This window comes from Homarus americanus, unplaced genomic scaffold (genome assembly GCF_018991925.1).
Source record: "Homarus americanus isolate GMGI-L3 unplaced genomic scaffold, GMGI_Hamer_2.0 scaffold57641, whole genome shotgun sequence".
In the NCBI taxonomy this organism is placed as follows: Eukaryota; Metazoa; Arthropoda; class Malacostraca; order Decapoda; family Nephropidae; genus Homarus; species Homarus americanus.
Window position 1 is genome coordinate 6,392 of NW_024714553.1, and position 27,707 is coordinate 34,098.

Below are 27,707 nucleotides of genomic sequence, written 5' to 3' on the forward strand. Positions count from 1 at the left end.
GCTTGTTCCACTCGTCCACCACCCTATCTAGCCTCCTTTTAAAACTTTCCAGCGTTCCAGCACTTACTACAAAGTTGCTAAGCTTGTTCCACTCGTCCACCACCCTGTCTAGCCTCCTTTTAAAACTTTCCAGCGTTCCAGCACTTACTACAAAGTTGCTAAGCTTGTTCCACTCGTCCACCACCCTATTTGTGAACCAGTTCCTTCCTATCTCCCTCCTAAACCTAAACTTATCCAACTTGAATCCATTGCTCCGAGTCCTATCCTGCTCGGATATTATAAGAACTATATCTATATCCCCTTTATTGATTCCTTTCACCCACTTAAATACTTCTATCATATCTCCCCGCACTCTTCGTCTTTCTAGGGAATGAAAGTTTAGTTTCTTTAACCTATCTTGACACTCTCCTGCAGATCGACACACCCTGCGTATACACCTGACCTCCGTACATAAGCCCAAGACAATACCCTGCACGTTCGACGGCTGCGGAAAACTCTTCTCCACGACTGGCCTCATGACCTCTCACTATAGGTAAAGTCCGAGGTGTCGTGTTTACCCTCTGTGTTTGTTGTTGTTTGTGAGGTGTTTTATTTAGCATCTGTTCGTAAGAAATGCTGACCGGGAAAGACGGATTCTACGTTTTTTTTTTTTTCGTTTGTTTTAATGATCGATATATATATATATATAGTATTATTTATTCTATTCCTGATATATCACCATTTATCACCACAAACTATCACCATTAACCCACCACCACAACCACACTATCACCGTCTCACACCACACTATCACCACCACCACACCACCATAACTCGCCTACCACTACCACCACACCCTCTCACCATCAAATGTAAAAAAAACCTAACCTAATCTCATCCCAACAGGTACCACTTAAAGCATAGGTTCACCTGTGTAGAATGTGGACAAACGTTTAGTACAGAGTCGTATATGTACAAGCATAGAGACACCCACTCAGGTAAGTCTGGGTCATTAATTGGCCTTACCTGTGTGTATGTATGTATGTATGTATGTATGTATGTATGTGTGTCTCATTTGTATACACATTCTCTCACACACTCTATTTACACAGACACATCCCTACAGCCCCTCTCTCTCCCACAGGTATCCGTCCCTACGTGTGTACTGACTGCGGCAAGACGTATCTCAGCACATCTCACCTCAATAAGCACCGCAGGGCAGCACATTCCACCCTGAGGCCGTACCAGTGTTCTTACTGTGGCAAGTGTTACAAGGGCAAAGATCAGCTGACTTACCATGAGAACAGCCATAGGGGTGAGTGTGTGGGGTGTGTCAGGTGGTGTGGATGGGGTGGGTGTGGTGTGGTGTGGGGTGTGTGTGGTGTGGTGTGTGGTGTGGATGGGGTGGTGTCGAGTGGTGGGTGTCATGTTTTGTGTGTCAGATGTGTCAAGTAATGGATGTTTGGAATTTGTTTACATTATGATTTCTTGTTCCACTGTTGTCTAGAGTTTATCACCACCATTAATACCACTATCACCACTACCACTATCACCACCATCACCACTACCAGTCAATATATATGGGTCAATTTCTCTCCTTTCATCATCTTTAATAACAAAATTCATTACGATTTTATTAATTTGTCACGTTGATTTGTCTCTCTGGTTTGTCTACAGGCGAGAAACCATATCAGTGTAGCGTGTGCGGTTATGCCACGGCGTACAGACACACATATTACGTACACAAGAAAAAACACTTGAAACCCTCGCTCGGAGATCAGAACGCCAATCAGGACGACGGGTTGAGCAGCGTCGTGAAAGACCGTAAGCCAATCAGGAAACAGGCGGAGGGAGATGGCGACGCTACCAAGACGTCGACTCTACGTAAGGTTAAAAGTAGAGTTACAGTTTCCACCAATAAGAAGCAGTTAGGTAAAGTCGTTGAATGTCAGGTGGAGTCTGTGCCGACGGTTGTTAGTCAGTGTACGAGCGTTGGAGGGAGTAAGGACGGTAACGAGTCGTCGTTTGCGTCCAGTTCGCTGCCTCTGAGCGTCATCTACGTCGTGTCAGCAGGAGGAGGCGTCAACGGGGTGGTTCAGCAACAGCAGTTAACTCTCCCGGTTAAAGACGGTTCCAACGCCATCTTAATACAGTCTGGTGGTGACGGTCAGGATGTTTCTCTTCCCAGCTGCGTCCAGTCTGGGTCTAACCACCAGACGCTAGTTCACCCCCAGGACGGTACTCACCAGACGCTCGTTCACCCCCAGGACGGTACTCACCAGACGCTCGTTAACCACCAGGACGGTACTCACCAGACGCTCGTTCACCCCCAGGACGGTACTCACCAGACGCTCGTTCACCCCCAGGACGGTACTCACCAGACGCTCGTTAACCACCAGGACGGTACTCACCAGGCCTTCGTTCACCCCCAGGGTGGTACTCACCAGGCTTCGTTCACCCCAGGGCGGTACTCACCGGCCTTCGTTCACCCCCAGGACGGTACTCACCAGACGCTCGTTCACCCCCAGGACGGTACTCACCAGACACTCGTTAACCACCAGGACGGTACTCACCAGACGCTCGTTCACCCCCAAGACGGTACTCAACAGATGCTCGTTCACCCCCAAGTCGTTAAAACTACCTTCCCAACCAATAACCTACTGGAGAATAATCGTTTAGAATCGTTCAAGCCGTCGGATAAAGACGTCAACGCATCGTCCGAGAAGCAAGAATCGTGTATTTTTCTGTCAAGTACCGGTAAGTGCGCCGTGCCGTCATGTGACAGCCGCGACGACTCTCTCATGCTCTTGAAGGTCAGCGATAACTCCTACGTCGGCATCTGCGGCCATCACGCGTTCACAGAGGGTTCGGGGGACGGCCTCAGACAACTAGGGGCCATCGACGTACAGCCTCTGGCCGCGGTGAACGTACAGACGGAATACGACGTCAAGACCCTACACCTAGTGACCCCGGGGAGTACCGAAGTCTGTCTCCCTACCGACGTCGACCAACGAGGGACGGATAACCAGGAGGCGTTGATTACGACCGCCGAGAACGACACATCCGACGCTCACGCAGTTATCCACCAGACGGACGATATGGTCACCACGATAAATAGCGGCCATGTTGACACCACAAGCTGCCACCACACTACCAGCTGCCACACCGACACCCCCAGCTGCCACACCGACACCCCCAGCTGCCACCACACCACTACCTCTGACACCACCAATCAGGCAGAGAACAGCAAGATGACCCCAGGAGTAGTTTCTTCAGTGGAGGAATTCCCGACCATATTAGAACTAGACGCAGAAGGTGAGAATCTACCTGGCCATATTGTTGATGAGTCGTTCAGTATGGCCCAGTTGGAGGTCCTATGCCCCTTGTGTGATGAACAGTTCTTCTGTATGGCAGATTATGTCACTCACTTGGAGAGTTGCCATAATTGAGGAACTGCCTTACTGTATGATAATTATGTCACCTACCTGGAGTATATCACCATAACTAATGAACCACTTGATCATGTTACCTTACCTCCAGTATTGCCATAACTAAGGATCTCACCTGGGGAAGGAGTCGCCATACAGGTAAGCTGTCAACATGGCGACCTTTTTCCTCAAATAAATGTATATTTAATTTTGGTTTTTTTCCGACATTTTTTTTTCACTGTAATTTTATATCATGGTCAGCAAACTCTTGATTAATTCCTACCTTCCTTCCTTCCTTCCCTCCTTCACCTACCTACCTTCCCTCACCTACCTTCCTTCCCTCCTTCACCTACCTTCCTTCCTTCACTGTGCCCTTATGATTTGGTTCAGGATTATATATAGACAGTTATGACTTAAACCCTTAGTGCTCACCTGAAGATTAACCCCCCCTAGACGGTTTTGAGGAGGTTAATCTACAGGTGAGCACTCGGGGGGGGGGGGGGCTAATCAACAGGTGATCAATGTAGACCTAACTCCATAAATAATATCACCCGTAGCCTCGTTTACACATCTTAACGACTCTCCCAAAACACAAACTGGAACCACCAATCACCGCTCGGGTTAAAACTATGAAAATCCTCATTAATTCTTGGTAATTAGGATCATTAAGGTATAATTATTAATGATTTACTTTGAGAAATATCACATTGTGTTTTTTTCTTTCTGGATTATTTGGTAAGTGAAGGAAAAACGTGACTTGGATATTATTTATAAATTCTGGGGGATTATGAAAGTGATATACGCATCTGTTAGCTGGAACAATTGGTCCATAACACTTCCAGGAATGACAGATATCCAGGTAACCAGACGACTTACAAATCTGGCAAAAATATCCCCCCATCCCTGGAATTTTCTGGGTACTGGAAATTTTGTTGAGGTATTTCTGGAAAATGTGGCCCTTGGGAAATTTAAATTCTGGCTAATGGAGAGTTCTGAGTTTGAGGAATTCTGGCTAATGGAGAGTTCTGAGTTTGAGGAATTCTGGCTAAAGGAGAGTTCTGAGTTTGAGGAATTCTGGCTAAAGGAGAGTTCTGAGTTTGAGGAATTCTGGCTAAAGGAGAGTTCTGAGTTTGAGGAATTCTGGCTAATGGAGAGTTCTGAGTTTGAGGAATTCTGGCTAAAGGAGAGTTCTGAGTTTGAGGAATTCTGGCTAAAGGAGAGTTCTGAGTTTGAGGAATTCTGGCTAAAGGAGAGTTCTGAGTTTGAGGAATTCTGGCTAAAGGAGAGTTCTGAGTTTGAGGAATTCTGGCTAAAGGAGAGTTCTGAGTTTGAGGAATTCTGGCTAAAGGAGAGTTCTGAGTTTGAGGAATTCTGGCTAAAGGAGAGTTCTGAGTTTGGAGGAATTCTGGCTAAAAGGAGAGTTCTGAGTTTGAGGAATTCTGGCTAAAGGAGAGTTCTGAGTTTGAGGAATTCTGGCTAAGGAGAGTTCTGAGTTTGAGGAATTCTGGCTAATGGAAAGTTCTGAAGTTCTGAGAGTTCTGAGTTTGAGGAATTCTGGCTAAAGAGAGTTTGAGGAATTCTGGCTAAAGGAGAGTTCTGAGTTTGAAATTCTGGCTAAAGGAGAGTTCTGAGTTTGAGGAATTCTGGCTAAGGAGAGTTCTGAGTTTGAAATTCTGGCTAAAGGAGAGTTCTGAGTTTGAGGAATTCTGGCTAAAGGAGAGTTCTGAGTTTGAGGAATTCTGGCTAAAGGAGAGTTCTGAGTTTGAGGAATTCTGGCTAAAAGGAGAGTTCTGAGTTTGAGGAATTCTGGCTAATGGAGAGTTCTGAGTTTGAGGAATTCTGGCTAATGGAGAGTTCTGAGTTTGAGGAATTCTGGCTAAGGAGAGTTCTGAGTTTGAGGAATTCTGGCTAGTTCTGAGTTTGAGGAATTCTGGCTAAAGGAGAGTTCTGAGTTTGAGGAATTCTGGAGAGTTCTGAGTTTGAGAATTCTGGCTAAGGGAGAGTTCTGAGTTTGAGGAATTCTGGCTAAAGGAGAGTTCTGAGTTGAGGAATTCTGGCTAAGGAGAGTTCTGAGTTTGAAATTCTGGCTAAGGAGAGTTCTGAGTTTGAGGAATTCTGGCTAAAGGAGAGTTCTGAGTTTGAGGAATTCTGGCTAAAGGAGAGTTCTGAGTTTGAGGAATTCTGGCTAAAGGAGAGTTCTGAGTTTGAGGAATTCTGGCTAATGGAGAGTTCTGAGTTTGAGGAATTCTGGCTAAAGGAGAGTTCTGAGTTTGAGGAATTCTGGCTAAAGGAGAGTTCTGAGTTTGAGGAATTCTGGCTAAAGGAGAGTTCTGAGTTTGAGGAATTCTGGCTAAAGGAGACATTACTGTATTGTACTACCAGGGATAATAGTTTAAGGTGTGTACACTTTCCAGAGTACATACATGTGTGTGTGGAAAAGGTCTACACAGTGCATTAAACACACCCCCCACAGTCTTCCACCTCCTCACAAGGCAATTTAAAATCTCATCAAAACAAACAAACAATTCCTTACAAACAAACAAATTCCTTAAAATTAACAAACACAAAAGGGGCAAGAAAAATATTCAGTTTTTAGCCAATGGTTTTTTTATTACCATTTGACAATACATAAAAATCTTACACTAGACCACAAACGGAAAAAATTGTAGGGATTATTTTTTTTGGGATGGGGTCAAAGGGGGGGTGGGGGTGGGTAGAGGAGGGGTTCGGGGGTAAGGGTGTGGGAAGGATTTTTTTTGAGAGAGGAGGCTGGTGTGGTAGGGGTGATTTTTTTTTACACGATACAAATCCAGTTTCCTAAGATCTATCTGAGATCGAATACCAAAAAATAAACCCAGCATTGTTTATTAACACTGATGGTTTAATACACAGAAAATAAACCTAATTAATAATAAACTTCCTGGAATGACTATGTAGCGACCCTCATGTCTAAGAAAATAATCCAGGTAGATGACGTCTTAATAAAGGCTTAATCCAGGTAAGTGACACTGGATCAAGTCTTAATCCAGGTAGATGACGTCTTAATAAAGGCTTAATCCAGGTAAATTAAACACTGGATCAAGTCTTAATCCAGGTAGATGACGTCTTAATAAAGGCTTAATCCAGGTAAATTAAACACTGGATCAAGTCTTAATCCAGGTAGATGACGTCTTAATAAAGGCTTAATCCAGGTAAATTAAACACTGGATCAAGTCTTAATCCAGGTAGATGACGTCTTAATAAAGGCTTAATCCAGGTAAATTAAACACTGGATCAAGTCTTAATCCAGGTAGATGATGTCTTAATAAAGGCTTAATCCAGGTAAATTAAACACTGGATCAAGTCTTAATCCAGGTAAGTAAGACACTGGATCAAGTCTTAATCCAGGTAAGAAACTGGATCAAGTTTTAATCCAGGTAAATAAGAGACTGGATCAAGTTTTAATCCAAGTAAGACATCTGAATCAAGTTTTAATCCAAGTAAATTAGGCTTTTTGCATCTGATGCTTGCTGCTGGAGTTGCTGTTGCTGATGCAGAAGGAGCGATGCCCTGGTGGCTGCCGAGATGGTGCCGCCATGGGTTGTGGGCGGCTGCTGCTGCTGCTGTAAACCCACATCCAGGAGTGGGTTGGAGGCCGCCAGCATGTGTAGACTGGCGCTGAGGCTCGCTAAACTCACCTGAGCGCTTGGCACACCTGGGGGGGGCAGAGACACGTTTTTTTTTACAGGTATTCTGGGGTACTTACCTCACCTCCCAGCCAATGAGAGTACTCCATATACCACCGGCCAATGAGAGTACTCCACACTGCGAGACTAATGTACTGTACATACCACGGGCCAATCAGAGTACTCCACATATCACCGGCCAATGAGAGTACTCCACATACCACCGGCCAATGAGAGTACTCCACATACCACTGGCCAATGAGAGCACTCCGCCACAACTCTAATCTACGTAAGAAGAAAAATAAGGCGCTGACACGTTAGGTTAGGTTAGGTTAGTCCTCTAGTTCGCTTTAACAACACAATTGACATGTGAACACACTATGGTGTCTGGTCATAATTAATTAGCAATTTATGGCAATATTTAAGAATTTATGGCAATATTAAAGAATTTCTGACTAAGAATTTCTGGCAATATTTAAGAACTTCTGGCAATATTTAAGAACTTCTGGCAATATTTAAGAATTTATGGCAATATTTAAGAATTTATGGCAATATTAAAGAATTTCTGACTATTTAAGAATTTCTGGCAATATTTAAGAACTTCTGGCAATATTTAAGAACTTCTGGCAATATTTAAGAACTTCTGGCAATATTTAAGAACTTCTGGCAATATTTAAGAACTTCTGGCAATATTTAAGAACTTCTGGCAATATTTAAGAACTTCTGGCAATATTTAAGAATTTATGGCAATATTTAAGAATTTCTGGCAATATTAAAGAATTTCTGGCAATATTTAAGAACTTCTGGCAATATTTAAGAACTTCTGGCAATATTTAAGAACTTCTGGCAATATTTAAGAACTTCTGGCAATATTTAAGAACTTCTGGCAATATTTAAGAACTTCTGGCAATATTTAAGAACTTCTGGCAATATTTAAGAATTTCTGGCAATATTTAAGAACTTCTGGCAATATTTAACAACTTCTGGCAATATTTAACAACTTCTGGCAATATTTAAGAACTTCTGGCAATATTTAAGAACTTCTGGCAATATTTAAAAACTTCTGGCAATATTTAAGAACTTCTGGCAATACATTGTGGCAATATTTAACAACTCCACGTAAGAATTAACATTTGGTAATAAATCTTTATCTTACATAAAGTTAAAATTCAAGGTTAAATACATAAATTTATATCAAAACCTCCATATAACGAACTCTTGTCACTATAGTCCGCTAAACCGAGGTTCCATATATAAAGGACCCTCGATAAAATGAACTTTTTATCTATAGAATTCATTATATGGAGGTTTCACATATAACGGACCCTCGATACAATGGATTTTCTCAACTCTAGTTCATTATATGGAGGTTCCACATCTAACAGACCCTCGATATAACGGACAATCCTCGATACAGTCCATTAAATCGAGGTTCCGTTAAAAAAAAACCACAGAATCAATAAACAGATAAGTATCCCCTCCCACGAGGTATAATGAAGCAGTAAGCAAGCAAACGGGGTGATTACAAGCGATCGTTAGTGATGGTCAGGTAAACGAGCAACAGTCAGGTGGAACTAGTAGCAGATGTGTTCGACCAATAGCGTGAGAGGACGATATCTTAGGTGCTATTACAACAAAACAGAGTGGTTGTTTGTGTGTGGTGATTAGACTTTCAGGGGTTGTTAAGGGTTGTGATTAGACTTTCAGGGGTTGTGAAGCAGTGGAATATAATTACTTTCATGGGTTGTAATTACACTTCCATGGGTTATGAAGCAGGGGTTGTAGTTGTAATTATAACAGGTGATGGTAACAATGGGGAAAAGGTTGAATACTAATAAACTACAACTCACAACCATAAGATAATGAATTAACTAGTTGTAATTTCACTAAGACAATGACCTACAACTCACAATCCTGAAAAAACAAAAAAAAAGTTGTAATTTTCGCCACAAATCGAGGAAATGAACAAAGTGTCAGGGTTGTAATTTTATAACCAAAGGAATTAACTTTGTGTGTACATGTTGTGAGTGTCTGTGTGTGTATTAGTTTATGTACGTTCATGTGTGTGTGTAGACGATTAATTAGGTTACTTAATTACCCAAGCGTCTCGCCTAACCAAACTAAACACCTATTTCTGGGGGATTAAAACAATGTACCTTTATTTGTTAATTATTGACAGGTGACATGGTTAACACCTGTCGTGACCTCGTTAAGGGGCAGGCGACATGGTTAACACCTGTTCTTGCTGTTATTACACTATCATGCTATGGTAGTGTGTGAGGCAACAGGTAGTAGGTATTGTAGCAGGGAATAGTGTATGGTTATGGTAGCAGGTGGTAGTTAGGCAAAGGTCTAATCACCAAGCGTGTCAACATGCTAAACAGCCAATAGGAAATCACATTCGCTTGGCTAGGGATGACAAGCCATTAGCCCCCACTGGTAGTCAGGAGTTGGTCGTTATCATCCGTTTATTAATTACCATTTCTCATTCATTCATTAATATTTATTTTTGTTGATTTCGATTTTTTTTTTGGTCGTATCTGAATTCGTTTATTGACTTGTGGGGTGAACTAGGGGTGATGTGGTCCTTATCACCTGTAGATTAGCTCCCCACCAAGTGTTTACCTGTAGATTAGCTCCCCACCACGTGTTTACCTGTAGATTAGCTCCCCACCACGTGTTTACCTGTAGATTAGCTCCCCACCACGTGTTTACCTGTAGATTAGCTCCCCACCACGTGTTTACCTGTAGATTAGCTCCCCACCATGTGTTTACCTGTAGATTATTTCCCCCAAGTGCTCACCTTAAGCCACCTCCACCCAACCAAATCTAACCACCCCATAACTATCTTGGGAGCTAACATGAAAATGATTACTTGGGGGGGGGGGTGCTAATCGTCAGGTAAGCCATAAGGTCTAAAATTACACACACACACAGTCTCATTCGAAGCCATTCCTACACCACCCTCGTGTCTGATAAACGCCAATATTCCGAGACTACGAAACAATATATCAACGTCGTCAGAGGTAAACACACGGAATCGGACCCTAATGAAAAATTTGTCGTGATTTAGGCATACATTCAAATATACAGACACAGACAGACAGACAGACACATCGTAAAGACTGGCACTTGACATGAGGATTGATATTTTCAGACTTCTATTATACAGGGTGGTCCATAAGTGATGCTATTATACAGGGTGGTCCATAAATAGTTTTAATAAACCATGGCGTGTATTACCGAGACACAAATAAAGTTAATGACTGAATTGTTAAATGTCAACAGTAATACAGTCCACCCCCTGATTACTTAATGCAAACTACAGCTGATCACAAGTAACTATCACACACGAGGTCACGGGCCCTAAAGGTGATGTTAATGTTCGTCACCCTGTTCCTCAATGCCATACACCTTGGTTTATGTGGCCCTACAGGTAGTAATGAAGGGGGTTTATGTGAGGTGGCCATGACTGAGGTGGCCATGACTGAGGTGGCCATGAGCCCCACCTACCACACCTGCCATAATCTATTGTAACTCTCAAACTATTTACAATTAATTAAGTCATTTAGTCATTAACTTTATTTGTGCCTCAGTAATACACACGATGAATTATTGAAGCTATTTATGGACCACCCTGTGTAATAACTACGTCTGTAACCCCCCTCCCCCCGCCCCATCCGGATTCATCAACATCCTCACACCAACAGTACAGTGCAAAGTTTGACCATCGACCAACAACTGATATACAATAGTGACAATTTCAACTCAAAATATAGGAACAAAACTATTAGGGCGACACTCGGTACTTAACAGCCAATGTCGACCTGACCTGAAGCACCCTGTCCACCATACACTCACCCCCACCACTGGATGAGAAGCCTAGAAACACCGCAAACTACACTGGGAGAGAAATGACGACTCCCTAACTACATCACAAGGGACAAGAACCATCTCCAACACCCTGCGGAGGACCCCCCCCAAGACCACGTGGTTCGTCTGTAGTGAGGTAGAGAATCAACACCCCAGGCAGTCAGCGCTAACATCAGGTCACAAGAATGTTTACAAGTCCAGCTTAAATACCACCACATCTATAATAAATCTATATGTTGACTCTATGTTGACTATGTTTCTATATTGAAAGTTTTTGTCAATCAAGTGACCAGACTGAACGCCTCCAGCATATGCAACTAATCATCTCTGTTCATTGTATATTATTAACCTCCGGGCTGCTGCCAGGTTATATTAACTCACTCTCTCTCTCTCTCACACCCAAAACCTAACCTAACCATCTCAAAACCACATTCCTTTTCATGTGTATTAAAGTAAAGCCAAGAGGAAGAGAGAGGGAAGGGAGAGGAGGAAGAGAGAGAGAGATAGAGAGGCACCTCCTAACCACTGTGTTAATGTCTCTACTCCTTCTGACCACCGTAGGATTGTCTCTACTCCTGACCACCAGAGAGAGAGAGAGATAGAGAGGCACCTCCTGACCAGTGTGTTAATGTCTCTACTCCTCCCCAACGTAGGATTGGCTCTACTCCTGACCACCATAGGATAGCCGCCTCCTGACCACCTGTGACAGCCTGCACACTCACCGAGATTTGGGTTAGTGTCACACTGGGCCACGGAGCATCAGTAGGTAGCATCAGCAGCACAGCAGGTGTAACAGCAGCAGTAGCATCAGCAGCAGTAGCATCAGGGGGTCTACTTGGAGGCAGGGTTGACAGCCAGGGATGGGATACCTGGGAAAGCAGCTTGGACAGAACCTGGGGCGGTGGCAGCGCCGGGGAGGGAGTACTGGGGTCGGAAGTTGGCAAAGTTTGCGTTTCCGAGAGTCTGTAGTTGACCGGCCGGCGAGTAGCCCACTGGGAACGGGGTCGTCTCTTGACCTGTGGAGGGGGTTAAAGATCAATTAGTTTGGTGATAGAGGTCAATTAGGTGATAAATCAGGTCAATTATTAGTCTATTGATGTATAAATGTGGTGACCTTTGGTGGGGGTTAAAGGTCAATTAGGTGATAAATCAGGTCAATTATTAGTCTATTGATGTATAAATGTGGTGACCTTAGGTGGGGGTTTAAAGGTCAATTAGGTGATAAATGAGGTCAACTATTAATCTATAAATTAGAAATGTGGGATAAATGAAGTTTTATCCAGATTATTACTGTATTAAAAATAGACTACACCTTTTCACATATCTGTTGAGACATTGTTACATAACTATTTGACAAATTTCATAACTGAATGACAGAACACATATTGAATGACACTCTAAAATAACTGTTGGTTCATGCCGACAGGAAGTGACTGACGTAAGTTATGAGGTTGACAGCCGTGAACAATAAACCGACAGTCTACATAGAGTTTGAGAATGTAACAACTGGAGAATGACAGACGACCAACAGTTATTTTAGAGTGTCATTCAATATGTGTTCTGTCATTCAGTTATGAAATTTGTCAAATAGTTATGTAACAATGCCTCAACGGATATGTGAAAAGGTGTATTACTGTATTAAAAATAGATTATTATTGTATTAAAATACAGTAAAAGTCCAAAAATCCAGAAGCCAGAAATCCGGACCACCCGAGAATCCGGACTTTTCTAAAACTCAAACTTTTTTTTTTAGTGGGCTTGTGTGTGTGTGTGCGCATGCGTGAGCGCCACAGCTGCACAGCCACCACGTGGTCGCCACTTTAAAACGAGCAATCAAACTGTGACAACGTATGTAATTTTGAGTCCTACTATTTCCATGTACAGAGTACTGTACTGTACAAGCCCATAATAATGGTTCCTAAAGTAGATAAACTTGGTTGTGTGAAGAGAAAGAAGAACACGTTGAAACTGAGTGACAAACTTGAAATAATTAAGACACTAGAACGTGGTGTGAGCAACACTGATCTAATGGAAACATACCACATTGGAAAGTCTACAATTTATGATTTAAAAAACACAAAGAATAAAAGTCTAGAATTCACAGCTTTATCATTAAAACTGCTCCTTTTGATAAATGAACCATGCTATATTACTAGTGAATAAACTATCAAAATGTACCTGTTCATCTCTTCTTTATTCCTCCTTAAATTGGAATTTTAAAAGTACTGCCTGAGAGTCCAGACCGACCCAATCCCCAGGCTGTCCGGATTTTTGGACTTCTACTGTAGACTATTATTGTATTAAAAATAGACTATTATTGTATTAGTGTGTTCATGTATGTGTGTGTTAGTGTGTGTGTGTGTGTGTGTGTGTGTGTGTGTGTGTGTGTGTGTGTAAATAATCCTCAGTGACCAAACAACGAAAACACAACAAAAAAATAAGACAAAATCAAAACAAATAAACTATAAAAAAAGCGAAGAAAAACAGACAATAAAAAAACTTAGTAAAAATACTGAACAAAAGTTAATACTGAAAACTACACAACAGCAAGTTAGCAAAATTATTAATAAAACAAATAATTCTTTTTTGTTTCCTCCAACAAAAACAAACAAACACACAGTTGTTTAACCACTTAGGGGCAATAAATGAAGCCATGCATAAGCACAGATGATATACTATACAATATAATGGAACAAGAGACTATGGAAATTAGGTCACAGATTCGAGGCTATGGAAATTAGGTCACAGATTCGAGGCTATGGAAATTAGGTCACAGATTCGAGGCTATGGAAATTAGGTCACAGATTCGAGACTATGGAAATTAGGTCACAGATTCGAGGCTATGGAAATTAGGTCACAGATTCGAGGCTATGGAAATTAGGTCACAGATTCGAGGCTATGGAAATTAGGTCACAGATTCGAGGCTATTTGCTATTAGACCAAGAAAATAGGAAGGATGTGTGTATTAGGTCGTAGATTCGAGGCTATTTGCTATTAGACCAAGAAAATAGGAAGGATGTGTGTATTAGGTCATAGATTCGAGGCTATTTGCTATTAGACCAAGAAAATAGGAAGGATGTGTGTATTAGGTCGTAGATTTGAGGCTATTTGCTATTAGACCAAGAAAATAGGAAGGATGTGTGTATTAGGTCGTAGATTCGAGGCTATTTGCTATTAGACCAAGAAAATAGGAAGGATGTGTGTATTAGGTCGTAGATTTGAGGCTATTTGCTATTAGACCAAGAAAATAGGAAGGATGTGTGTATTAGGTCACAGATTCGAGGCTATTTGCTATTAGACCAATAAAATAGCAATGATATATGACATTTATTTGGGATTAAAAAGTATTCACTGTGTAAAATTGACTTAAAATCTATTATATGCGTTAAATTGGCCAGTTTAGTGTCTTTTAACGAGCTAACGAGGTGATTGCGTATTCTCCTAATATAATCTTACCTAAATCTAACCCTATGCAGCTAAAATAATCACCACAAGGGAAAACTATAGAGAAAATTAATCACAGCTGCACAGGAACTTTACAATGTATATAGTTTAGAAATGGTTATAGAATTAGTGGTATATTGCAGTGAACCATGAGAGAGAGAGAGAGAGAGAGACCACTATACTAAAGTTAAGTAAAACAACAATATACCAGATAACAGAGAGGCAGAGAGAGAGAGAGAAAGTGAGTAAGAGAGAGAGTTATATAGCAGCGTAGACTTCCCCTCACCTCCCCCCTGAGCGGTCTTGTCCAAATTACCAGCTCCGGAGGCCAGGCGGGAGAGAATGGATCGCTCGGACATCTGTAGCCTCTGGGCCACTGGGGGTATGCGGGCGAGAGACGCTGGCAGCCGCGTCACGTCGGACTTCATGTCGGACAGAAGTTCCTCCAGCTGGTTTAATACCTGTGGGGGGGAAGGCGTTTGAGATCCATGGCGTCCAAGATGGGTGGTTTAAGTCAGATCCAAGTCCAACTGGGTGGTTTAAGTCAGATCCAAGTCTGACTAGCTCGTTTATGTCAGGCTGGGTGGTTTATGTCTGACTAACTCATTTAAGTCCAATGGTTAAGTCCAGCTAACTGATTTAAGTCCAATTAAATAGCCAAGTCCAACTAACATACATTAAGTCCAACTAATGTTAAATTAATCTTTTCAAATCCAACATTTCCACTAACAAATTATTACTTTATATAATTACCTAAATAATTAATCTAAACAAATCAGATAAGTCCAACAAATTTTTAACTTATGCCTTAAATAATTGTATTGAGATAATTTTGTTTTGATTATAAATTATTGATAAACCTCCATCTAATGAACTATATAGAGATGAAAGTCCATTATATCAAGGGCCCATTATATGTAAAACCTCCATCTAATGAACTATATAGAGATGAAAGTCCATTATATCAAGGGCCCATTATATGTAAAACCTCCATCTAATGAACTATATAGAGATGAAAGTCCATTACATCAAGGGCCCATTATATGTAAAACCTCCATCTAATGAACTATATAGAGATGAAAGTCCATTATATCAAGGGCCCATTATATGTAAAACCTCCATCTAATGAACTATATAGAGATGAAAGCCCATTACATCAAGGGCCCATTATATGTAAAACCTCCATCTAATGAACTATATAGAGATGAAAGTCCATTATATCAAGGGCCCATTATATGTAAAACCTCCATCTAATGAACTATATAGAGATGAAAGTCCATTACATCAAGGGCCCATTATATGTAAAACCTCCATCTAATGAACTATATAGAGATGAAAGTCCATTATATCAAGGGCCCATTATATGTAAAACCTCCATCTAATGAACTATATAGAGATGAAAGTCCATTATATCAAGGGCCCATTATATGTAAAACCTCCATCTAATGAACTATATAGAGATGAAAGTCCATTATATCAAGGGCCCATTATATGTAAAACCTCCATTAATGAACTATATAGAGATGAAAGTCCATTATATCAAGGGCCCATTATATGTAAAACCTCCGTCTAATGAACTATATAGAGATGAAAGTCCATTATATCAAGGGCCCATTATATGTAAAACCTCCATCTAATGAACTATATAGAGATGAAAGTCCATTATATCAAGGGCCCATTATATGTAAAACCTCCACCTAATGAACCATATAGAGATGAAAGTCCATTATATCAAGGGCCCATTGTATGTAAAACCTCCATCTAATGAACCATATAGAGATGAAAGTCCATTATATCAAGGGGTCCATTATACGTAAAACCCTCCATCTAATGAACTATATAGATATGAAAGTCCATATCAAGGGTCCAATATATGTAAACCTCCATCTAATAAATCATATAGAGATGAAACCATTATATCAAGGCCCATTATAAAAACCCATCTAACAGAAATTGCAGCAGAGATGAAAGTCCATTACATCAAGGGTCCATTATATGTAAAACCTCCATCTAATGAACTATATAGAGATGAAAGTCCATTATATCAAGGGCCCATTATATGTAAAACCTCCATTTAATGAACTATATAGAGATGAAAGTCCATTATATCAAGGGCCCATTATATGTAAAACCTCCATCTAATGAACTATATAGAGATGAAAGTCCATTATATCAAGGGCCCATTATATGTAAAACCTCCATTTAATGAACTATATAGAGATGAAAGTCCATTATATCAAGGGTCCATTATATGTAAAACCTCCATCTAATGAACTATATAGAGATGAAAGTCCATTATATCAAGGGTCCATTATATGTAAAACCTCCATCTAATGAACTATATAGAGATGAAAGTCCATTATATCAAGGGCCCATTATATGTAAAACCTCCACCTAATGAACTATATAGAGATGAAAGTCCATTATATCAAGGGCCCATTATATGTAAAACCTCCATCTAATGAACTATATAGAGATGAAAGTCCATTATATCAAGGGCCCATTATATGTAAAACCTCCATCTAATGAACTATATAGAGATGAAAGTCCATTATATCAAGGGGTCCATTATATGTAAAACCTCCATCTAATGAACTATATAGAGATGAAAGTCCATTATATCAAGGGTCCATTATATGTAAAACCTCCATCTAATGAACTATATAGAGATGAAAGTCCATTATATCAAGGGCCCATTATATGTAAAACCTCCATCTAATGAACTATATAGAGATGAAAGTCGATTATATCAAGGGCCCATTATATGTAAAACCTCCATCTAATGAACTATATAGAGATGAAAGTCCATTATATCAAGGGCCCATTATATGTAAAACCTCCATCTAATGAACTATATAGAGATGAAAGTCCATTATATCAAGGGCCCATTATATGTAAAACCTCCATATAACGAACTAAAGTCCATCCCTAAGATGACCAACAATTGCCACACACCTCCAGAACAATATCTTCTGTACGCGACCAGGCAGAGGCTCACAGGCACACCTCTGGCAGGTCCACTCTCCCTCTGGCACCTTGTATAGGGGCGGAGACAGGCAGTACGTGTGGTAGGCGTTGACGCACGAATCACAGCACAGCAATTCACCTCCGTCCTGCGGGAAAAATGACGATAAACATAGTCGTACGTACGTTAATAAATAAATATAATTCTCGTAAATATAATTCTCGAACATGTAAACAAATAAACAAAGACACTCGTACAAGTAAACCTAACCTAACACTAACCTAACCATACCCTAACCTAACCCTATTTCAACCAAACAAAAGTATTATTTAACTTTAGGCCATACAGTAGTGCTCCCCGAAGATATAAACAATTGAATCTTTTAAATCTCTTTATTCCGATCATTTTGAACCTCGTATACCCGGCGGAAATGGATAATAGCGACCCAATTGAATTTAATCGATTTTACGGAGTTTTCGGTCTTCCCGAGATGTTATTGTCGTGGCCCGAGTTATGGATCACGGACGGGTAATATTAACCGACGTCATCCAGTCGTGACCAATGAGGTATCTATATCAGGATAATTTTTTTCGACCAATCGCATTTGAATTTACGCCAACAATGAAGGTCAGATTGGTTTAAAACTCGCCAAATAATACACGGGGAAAAACATATTGGTCGACCTCCGGTGATTTGTGTCGAAAGGTTAAAATTTACCACTTAACCTAACCCTACCCTCCCAGTACACCCTCGACCACCTCCCCCTCGATCACCTCCCCCTCGACCACTACCCCTCGACCAACCATCACTCACCTTACAAACTTTACAGTACTCCATATGCTCGTCCCCTTCCTTGACCCCCTCGACCACCTCCCCCTCGACCACTACCCCTCGACCAACCATCACTCACCTTACAAACTTTACAGTACTCCATATGCTCATCCTCTTCCTTCACCCCCTCGACCTCACAGGTGGGACAAGACCATTTCCCCTCAGGTGCCTCCTCCAGCTCGGGCTCAAGACACACCAGGTGGTAGGCCTTGGGGCACGTGTCGCACAGAATGATCTCACCGCCTTGTTGACACACCTCGCAGTAATCCTGATTGGGGGGAGACTAGTTAAGTATAAGAAAATATTAGTTAAATGTCCTGGAAAAATATCGAAGACATTGTATTAAAATTTTACAAATGTCTCGAAATTTATTTAGAAATTGAGTTTACGTTTGTCTTATTAAATGTCTGAAATTTGATTAAAGTCGGTGAAGGGAAGTTTATCTTGAGTAAAACCTCGATATAACGGAATAGCCTCCCCATGGAGTTCGTTAAATTGAGGTTTCACTGTATCAAATGCCTTCAGAAACATCGAAGATATTATGTGAAATATCCTGAGTATTATTCTGTCAAATATCATCAATAGTGAAGAAATTTACGACACGTTTACATTATTCTTGTCAATAAGTCGTCAACAGACATTTTTCTGGTGTAAATGTTGTTAAAATTTTAATAGAGTGTCGTAGAGATATTAATAAGAGTACATTGCTAGTCTTGAAGCTATTAGTATATAAATAGGAAAGATATTAGTTCATTACTAGTCTTTAAACTATTAGTACGATATATTAATATTAACGATATTAGTTCAAAATTAGTCTTGAAAATGTTAATAATGTTAAAATACTGTCATGTTAAACTGTCAGGCAAGATTACACTTGACACACCAATCACCAACCCAGCACTGATCATGTCACCCAGGCAGCAGAACTGATCCATGACTCATAACACAGCAGCCTTCAGCACCCCCTCCAGCACTGATCATGTCACCCAGGCAGCAGTACTCATCCATGACTCATAACACAGCAGCCTTCAGCACCCCCTCCAGCACTGATCATGTCACCCAGGCAGTACTCACCCATGACTCACAACACAGCAGCCTTCAGCACCCCCTCAGCACTAGTCATATGTCGCAGGCAGCAGTGCTCATCCATGACTCATAACACAGCAGCCTTCAGCACCCCCTCCAACACACAGTCATGTCACCCAGGCAGCAGTACTCACCCATGACTCACAACACAGCAGCCTTAGCACCCCCTCAACACTGATCATGTCACCCAGGCAGCAGTACTCATCCATGACTCACAACACAGCAGCCTTCAACTTCCCTCCAACACCTCCAACACTGATCATGTCACCCAGGCAGCAGAACTCATCCATGACTCACAACACAGCAGCCTTCAGCACCCCATCCAGCACTGATCATGTCACCCAGGCAGCAGAACCCATTCCATGACTCACAACACAGCAGCCTTCATCACCCTCTCCAACACTGATCATGTCACCCAGGCAGCAGAACTCATCCATGACTCACAACACAGCAGCCTTCAGCACCCCATCCAGCACTGATCATGTCACCCAGGCAGCAGAACCCATTCCATGACTCACAACACAGCAGCCTTCATCACCCTCTCCAACACTGATCATGTCACCCAGGCAGCAGAACTCATCCATGACTCACAACACAGCAGCCTTCAGCACCCCATCCAGCACTGATCATGTCACCCAGGCAGCAGAACCCATTCCATGACTCACAACACAGCAGCCTTCATCACCCTCTCCAACACTGATCATGTCACCCAGGCAGCAGAACTCATCCATGACTCACAACACAGCAGCCTTCAGCACCCCATCCAGCACTGATCATGTCACCCAGGCAGCAGAACCCATTCCATGACTCACAACACAGCAGCCTTCATCACCCTCTCCAACACTGATCATGTCACCCAGGCAGCAGAACTCATCCATGACTCACAACACAGCAGCCTTCAGCACCCCATCCAGCACTGATCATGTCACCCAGGCAGCAGAACCCATTCCATGACTCACAACACAGCAGCCTTCATCACCCTCTCCAACACTGATCATGTCACCACCACCTACACACACAGGTCACCACACAGATCACCACACAGGTCACCACACACAGGTCACCACACAGTCACCATACACAGGTCACCATACACAGTCTACACACAGATCACCACACACAGGTCTGCACACAGGTCACCACACACAGGTCACCACACACAGGTCACCACAGTCACCACACACAGGTCACCACACACAGGTCACCACACACACAGGTCACCACACACAGGTCACCATACACAGGTCACCACACACAGGTCACCACACAGTCACCACAGTCACCACACACAGGTCACCACACACAGGTCACCACACAGTACCATACACAGGTCACCACAGTCTGCCATACACAGGTCACCATACAGATCTGCATACACAGGTCACCACACAGGTCACCACACAGTCACCACAGTCACCACACACAGGTCACCACACACAGGTCACCACACGGTCACCATACACAGGTCACCACACACACAGGTCACCACACACAGGTCACCATACACAGGTCACCACACACAGGTCCTGCAGTCACCCACCGGTCACCACACACAGGTCACCACACACAGGTCACCACACACAGGTCACCATACACAGTCACCACACACGGGTCACCACAGGTCACCACACAGGTCACCATACACAGGTCACCACACACAGGTCACCACACACAGGTCACCACACACAGGTCACCATACACAGGTCACCATACACAGGTCACCACACACAGGTCACCACACACAGATCACCACACACAGGTCACCACACACAGGTCACCACACACAGATCACCATTAATACTCACTTGGTGATCAGTCTCATAACCATCCTCATCTTTAGCCTTCATTCTCTTCCTCCTTTTGGACTTGTTGCCAATCTTAGTCTTGGCCTTCTTCTTGGTTCCAGTGACCTGCTCGGCCTCATCCTCGGCCTTGTTCATGTCCTCGGCCTCGGCCAACATCTGCTCGAACTCGGCGTCGCTGTCCTGGCTCGAGTCGTCCTCCTGGGGGCAGGAATCCCGCGTTACGATTAGCCTTACCACGAAGCGTCGGCCGGAGGGACTTGTATGACCAACCAAGGCCATCCACACACTAATTATTTTTGTCTCACTTGAAGCAAAAAAATATAACAACTTTTTTTTATGGGGGTCTTTTTTTTTTTCTCTTGAATGTCTTTTTTTGCAGATGAATTTAGTTTAGAATCCAATGTGAAGGATTTGATACTGTGTTATATATGACAAGTATTGGTGGGGGCAGCCAGTACACTGCCCCACAGAGACATGGGTTTATAGGTACTGCCCCACAACCCACAGACATGGGTATCTGTCTTCTGTACAGTGAACAACACGAGGGAGGACTGATGCCCACCAAGTAAACAATACTGCAACATGATATTAAAAAAAAACAAAAAAAAAAATCAAAACTGTTCTACAAAGAAATGAAATAGAGAAAGAGAAACAGGAAGAAAGAGAGAGAGAGAGAGAGATAGAGAGAGAGAAAAAACCTTATTTATACAATCGTAGAACATGCTTAAATAACTGTAGTTGTAGGAAAAACATACGTTCTCTCGTTCCTGCGGTTGCGCCTCATATGTTTTGTTCAACCCCTTGTCTTGGACCTGTCAGATGAAGGGCCAAAGGACAAGCAAAAATTTTTTAAAAGCAAAGTGGAATGAATTTGTTTTAATTATTGTCGTTTTTTTTAAGGATATAAGATAAATACCCTGGCCATTAGGAGAGGGCATTGTGGGTACAAGAATTGGGTATTTGAAGGCAGTCATTTACACTTTTTACACAAAATTACCCTAATTTGGGGGTAATTACAGCCTTGTGTCATGCCCTGGCCATTAGGAGAGGGCATTGTGGGTACAAGAATTGGGTATTTGAAGGCAGTCATTTACACTTTTTACACAATATTACCCTAATTTCGGGGTAATTACAGCCTTGTGTCATACCCTGGCCATTAGGATAGAGAGGAAGAAAAATGGACACAACAATAGGTTATTAAAGACAGCCATTTTAAAACTCTTTCACACAATAATATCCTGCCTTGGGTACTTAAAAAAAACATCTATGTGGTAAAGGAACATTAGGCGCTACTCATAAAAGTTATCCTGCATGTTAAAAGTAGCACAGGAACACCATTAAACACCATTTTAGAGTGAGTGGGTGTGTTACTCTGGCCACACACTCTACACACACACTCTAACAGAAGTAAAACAAATTGAATTTATTGGGACTTGTGTGTTATAACATGTAACACACTTGTAACAGTATCTAGAGTGCGTGGGTGTGTTACTCTACCCACGCACTCAACAGAAGTGAATAAAACCTTGAAAAAAAAACACCACAGACAAAAACCACACACACTTTAGAAGAACTTAAAACCACACACACTTTAGAAGAACTTAAAACCAAACACACTTTACAAGAACTTAAACCACACACACTTTAGAAGAACTTAAAACCACACACACTTTACAAGAACTTAAAACCACACACACTTTAGAAGAACTTAAAACCACACACACTTTACAAGAACTTTAAACCAAACACACTTTACAAGAACTTAAAACCACACACACTTTAGAAGAACTTAAAACCACACACACTTTACAAGAACTTAAAACCACACACACTTTACAAGAACTTAAACCACACACACTTTACAAGAACTTAAAACCACACACACTTTACAAGAACTTAAAACCACACACACTTTACAAGAACTTAAAACCACACACACTTTACAAGAACTTAAACCACACACACTTTACAAGAACTTAAAACCACACACACTTTAGAAGAACTTAAAACACACACACTTTACAAGAACTTAAAACCACACACACAACTTAAAACCACACACACTTTACAAGAACTTAAAACCACACACACTTTACAAGAACTTAAAACCACACACACTTTACAAGAACTTAAAACCACACACACTTTACAAGAACTTAAAACCACACACACTTTACAAGAACTTAAAACCACACACACTTTACAAGAACTTAAAACCACACACACTTTAGAAGAACTTAAAACCACACACACTTTACAAGAACTTAAAACCACACACACTTTACAAGAACTTAAAACCACACACACTTTACAAGAACTTAAAACCACACACACTTTACAAGAACTTAAAACCACACACACTTTACAAGAACTTAAAACCACACACACTTTACAAGAACTTAAAACCACACACACTTTACAAGAACTTAAAACCACACACACTTTAGAATAACTTAAAACCACACACACTTTACAAGAACTTAAAACCACACACACTTTACAAGAACTTAAAACCACACACACTTTACAAGAACTTAAAACCACACACACTTTAGAATAACTTAAACCAAACACACTTTAGAATAACTTAAACCACACACACTTTACAAGAACTTAAAACCACACACACTTTAGAATAACTTAAACCAAACACATTGAAAGGATCGTCATTCCTCGCAAATCGACCACAAGAATTATTATTAACCACACGATCACTTGACCCTAAGACACATTATCATGCATCTGGCTTCACTTCTACCTTGACGCTTTACTCCCCGGGATTGGCTCTTTGGAACGTGTGTAAATCATGGGTTTTTTTTTTAACTAGACATGAATGGTGATTAAGAGTTTATGGAAAGATTATTACAATTATTAATGGTTAGATGGTAATACGCACATGGTGTTATATTGCTAGATAAACAGTCATGAAACTTACATAGACGTACAATCTCTTCCTTACATTCCAATCTACACGCACACAGACATACATTTAGATGCGCACATATATGATATTGCCTCCAAAAAACACTCACACACGCACACTATAACCTAACCTAACCTAAGACAACACAGTTCAAACCTCCATATAACGAACTTCGAGTATAATGGATTACCCTGTCATATTGTTCATTATAAGGAGGTTCAGTATATAACAAACTTCAATATAACGACCTAACCTCTCATAATAGTTCATTATAAGGAAGTTCAGTATATAATGAACTTCAATATAACGACCTAACCTCCAACATCGTCCGTTATAAAGAGATTTCGCCATACAGTTACCCCAGGTCTAATAACACAGTAATATCTCCGTTAGTCAGAATCCCTCAGACCCGGACCTCTCTAATGGACGGAATTTAAATTTTTCCGGCTTAATCATTCCCAGAACCGGAATTCTCGTCTTTGGGAACGATTTTCCGGGGACAGGAGATGAAAATCGGGAGCATTTTTTTTTAAATTCCGAGAAAATTTTTCCGTTACCCAGAAAATTCCGGGGACGGGGGATATTTTTCCAGGTTTGAGAGACGTCTGGTTACCTGGAAATCTGTCATTCCTGGAAGTGTTCTGGACCGATTGTTCCAGCTAATGGGGATATTACTGTAGTGACCTAACGACTATCTGGGGTCAAGGTTATAGACTGGGGGAAGAGGGTAGAGGTCATTTGAGGTCAACAGAGGTAATTTGAAGTCATTAGAGGTTATATAAGGTCATTTGGGGTCATCAGAGGTCATTTTTCACCGCCACAACGCTTAACGACACTTATGGCTTACATACACAGATATAAATATTAATATAATTATCTATGGCTACTAATTACTGTTTGTCTGTTTGTCTGTTTGTTTGGAAGACAGTAGGCGGGTATTGTCCTGAGAAAAGATATGGTGTGTGTGTGTGTGTGTCTCTTACCTGTGTGTGTGTGTGTGTAGTAGTAGTGTGCGTATATGTATGCATGGTGTCTAAGTGTATGTACGTTAATAATCTATAACTATCTACAAACGTCAGTGTGTGTGTGTGTCTCTTACCTGTGTGTGTGTGTGTGTGTGTCTGTGTGTGTGTCTGTGTGTGTGTGTGTGTGTGTGTGTGTGTGTGTGTGTGTCTCTGGTGAGATGGGACCAAGTGCAAGATGTTTCCTCACGAGCTTCATGAGCGTCTGAGAAGCAGCAGCCCAGAAGTTATGTCACAGCCTGGATGAGATGTCGACTGTCCTTCTCTCTCTCCCTACGGTCGGCTTTGCTCTGCCTCAGGAGCGAGAGCTTCTGCCCTATACTAACAGTTACAGATGCAGCTATGAGGCAACAGTCACTAATGTTGCATAGATCTGGGCTCAACTAGACTATGAGGCAACAGTCACTGAATGTTGCATAGATCTGACTCAACTGGACTATGAGGCAACAGTCACTGAATGTTGCATAGATCTGCAGCTCAACTAGACTATGAGGCAACAGTCACTATGTTGCATAGATCTGCTCAACCAGACTATGAGGCAACAGTCACTGAATGCTGCAGATCTGATGTGTTGGGAGTCTGAATGAGATCAACAGTCACGATTTGCATAGATCTGTCTTGGGTGGTTGAACTAGACTATGAGGCAACAGTCACTAATGTTGCATAGATCTGCGGCTCAACTAGACTGGGAACAGTCACTGAATGTTGCATAGATCTGCGGCTCAACTAGACTATGAGGCAACAGTCACTGAATGTTGCATAGATCTGCTGGCTCACTGAGCTATGAGGCAACAGTCACTGAATGTTGCATAGATCTGGAAGCTCAACTAGACTATGAGGCAACAGTCACTGAATGTTGCATAGATCTGCTGCTCAACTAGACTATGAGGCAACAGTCACTGAATGTTGCATAGATCTCTTGACTTTACTCACAGTTAGGATAGCTACTTATGTATTAGGATAGTTAATTTTAAGGTAATAAAATGGTGGCGAAGGTTGTGGCTATAGGGGGACTGGAGGCCACATAGTAGTAGTGTGCGTTATATCTATGTCTGGTGTCTAGGTGTATGTCGTCAACTATTTACAAACGTCGGTGTGTAGTAAGTACCTCCCCCAAAACCCCAAATTTGTGGGGGGTTAAGTTAAAGTATAACCTTTAAATATTGACTCTTAGGACAATTATTTCTTTTACCTGTGTGTGTGTGTGTGTGTGTGTAGGGTAATAATGTAGTGTGTACATGTGTAGGTCAATAATGTCAACAGTGACAAATGACTCCACCAGCTGTGTGTTGTGTGTGTGTGTGTGTGTGTGTGTGTGTGTGGGGTAAAACTGTAGTGTGTGTGTCACAGGTGTAGGTCAATAATGTCAACAGTAACAAAATGACTCCATCAGCTGTGTGTGTGTGTGTGTGTGTGTGGGGGGTAAGGCTGTATGTGTGTGTACAGGTGTAGGTCAATATGTCAACAGTGAACCAAGGACTCCATCAGCTGTGTGTGTGTGTGTGTGTGTGTGGTAATGGCTGTAGTGTGTGTAGGTGTAGTCAATAATGTCAACAGTGAACCAAGGACTCCATCAGCTGTGTGTGTGTGTGTGTGTTTGTGGAAAGGCTGTAGTGTGTGTACAGGTGTGGAGTCAATAATGTCAACAGTGGACAAAGGACTCCATCAGCTGTGTGTGTGTGTGTGTGTGTGGTAAAGCTGTAGTGTGTGTACAGGTAGTGTCAATAGTGTCAACAGTGAACCAAGGACTCATCAGCTGTGTGTGTGTGTGTGTGTGGGTAATAGAGGTTAGGTCAATAGTAGACCATATGTGGTAAAGGCTGTAGTGTGTGTACAGGTGTAGGTCAATAGTGTCAACAGTGAACCAAGGACTCCATCAGCTGTGTGTGTGTGTGTGTGTGAAGAATGTCATGTGTGTGTACAGGTGTATGTCAATAATGTCAACAGTGAACCAAGGACTCCATCAGCTGTGTGTGTGTGTGTGTGTGTGTGTGTGTGTGGGTAATGGCTGTGTGTGTACAGGTGTAGGTCAATAGTGTCAACAGTGAACCAGGACTCCTCAGCTGTGTGTGTGTGTGTGTTGGGGTAATGGCTGTAGTGTACAGGTGTAGTCAATATCAACAGTGAACCAAAGACTCCATCAGCTGTGTGTGAATGGGCTGTGTGTTGTGTACAGTGTGGGTCAATATGTCAACAGTGAACAAGGACTATCCGTGTGTGTGTGTGTGTGTGTGTGTGTGAGGCTTTAGTGTGTGTACAGGTGTGGTCAATAATGTCAACAGTGGACAAGGACTCTCAGTGTGTGTGTGTGGTGTGTGGGTAAGGCTGTAGTGTGTGTACAGGTGTGGTAATAGTGTCAACAGGAACCAAGGACTCCATCAGCTGTGTGTGTGTGTGTGTGTGTGGAGTAGGTGTAGTGTGTGTACAGGTGTAGGTCAATAGTGTCAACAGTGAACAAATGACTCCATCAGCTGTGTGTGTGTGTGTTAATGGTGGGTAAAGCTGTAGTGTGTGTACAGGTGTAGGTCAATAGTGTCAACAGTGAACAAGGACTCCATCAGCTCACCAAACTCACGATGTTTCCTTCTTCCTCTTGCCCAACTTAATCTTGAGGGTGGGCACTTTACGCCCTTCTTCACCTTGGCCTCCTCCTCGCTGGTTCGTTTAGGCCTGCTTCTTCTTGCGA

The 27,707-nt window shown here is 41.8% G+C and overlaps 5 protein-coding genes and 1 long non-coding RNA gene across 7 annotated transcripts; 2 read left to right on the forward strand and 4 right to left on the reverse strand.

Annotated features, from left to right (window-relative positions):
• The first annotated feature begins 332 nt into the window (after nt 1-332).
• LOC121879041 (transcription factor E4F1-like) lies at nt 333-3,093 on the forward strand. Its single transcript, XM_042385527.1, has 5 exons — nt 333-532; nt 886-977; nt 1,124-1,294; nt 1,657-2,963; nt 3,058-3,093. Exons 1-5 carry the CDS (start codon nt 516-518, stop codon nt 3,091-3,093), a joined length of 1,623 nt encoding a protein of 540 aa, XP_042241461.1. The 5' UTR covers nt 333-515.
• A 60-nt stretch (nt 3,094-3,153) lies between these two features.
• LOC121878982 lies at nt 3,154-3,615 on the forward strand (the record flags this gene model as incomplete). The annotated part of the gene is given in 1 exon segment (XM_042385436.1): nt 3,154-3,615. A coding segment is annotated over 1 exon segment (275 nt), but the record flags the coding sequence as incomplete, so codon positions are not given.
• A 522-nt stretch (nt 3,616-4,137) lies between these two features.
• LOC121879015 (probable elastin-binding protein EbpS) lies at nt 4,138-6,162 on the reverse strand. Its single transcript, XM_042385473.1, has 2 exons — nt 5,466-6,162; nt 4,138-4,850 (listed from the first exon to the last, which is right to left on the reverse strand). The coding sequence occupies exons 1-2, from the start codon at nt 5,826-5,828 to the stop codon at nt 4,176-4,178; spliced, it is 1,038 nt and encodes a 345-aa protein (XP_042241407.1). The 5' UTR covers nt 5,829-6,162; the 3' UTR covers nt 4,138-4,175.
• Nucleotides 6,163-6,365: 203 nt separating this feature from the next.
• Nucleotides 6,366-14,871, reverse strand: LOC121878993 (chromodomain-helicase-DNA-binding protein 3-like). 2 transcript variants are annotated; one of them, XM_042385454.1, is made up of 3 exons: nt 14,706-14,871; nt 11,839-11,961; nt 6,366-7,101 (listed from the first exon to the last, which is right to left on the reverse strand). In XM_042385454.1, the coding sequence occupies exons 1-3, from the start codon at nt 14,815-14,817 to the stop codon at nt 6,878-6,880; spliced, it is 459 nt and encodes a 152-aa protein (XP_042241388.1). In that variant the 5' UTR covers nt 14,818-14,871; the 3' UTR covers nt 6,366-6,877. The 2 variants fall into 2 exon arrangements, with proteins under 2 accessions (XP_042241388.1, XP_042241381.1); XM_042385447.1 differs by having other exon boundaries at nt 14,676-14,870.
• LOC121879010 lies at nt 9,595-11,661 on the reverse strand. Its single transcript, XR_006091267.1, has 2 exons — nt 9,698-11,661; nt 9,595-9,667 (listed from the first exon to the last, which is right to left on the reverse strand). It is a non-coding gene; the product is annotated as an uncharacterized LOC121879010 (long non-coding RNA).
• A 2,433-nt stretch (nt 14,872-17,304) lies between the features above and the next one.
• Nucleotides 17,305-27,707, reverse strand: LOC121879021 (chromodomain-helicase-DNA-binding protein 5-like). The gene is made up of 5 exons (XM_042385488.1): nt 27,597-27,707; nt 21,832-21,889; nt 21,077-21,274; nt 18,265-18,453; nt 17,305-17,502 (listed from the first exon to the last, which is right to left on the reverse strand). Exons 3-5 carry the CDS (start codon nt 21,230-21,232, stop codon nt 17,305-17,307), a joined length of 543 nt encoding a protein of 180 aa, XP_042241422.1. The 5' UTR covers nt 21,233-21,274; nt 21,832-21,889; nt 27,597-27,707.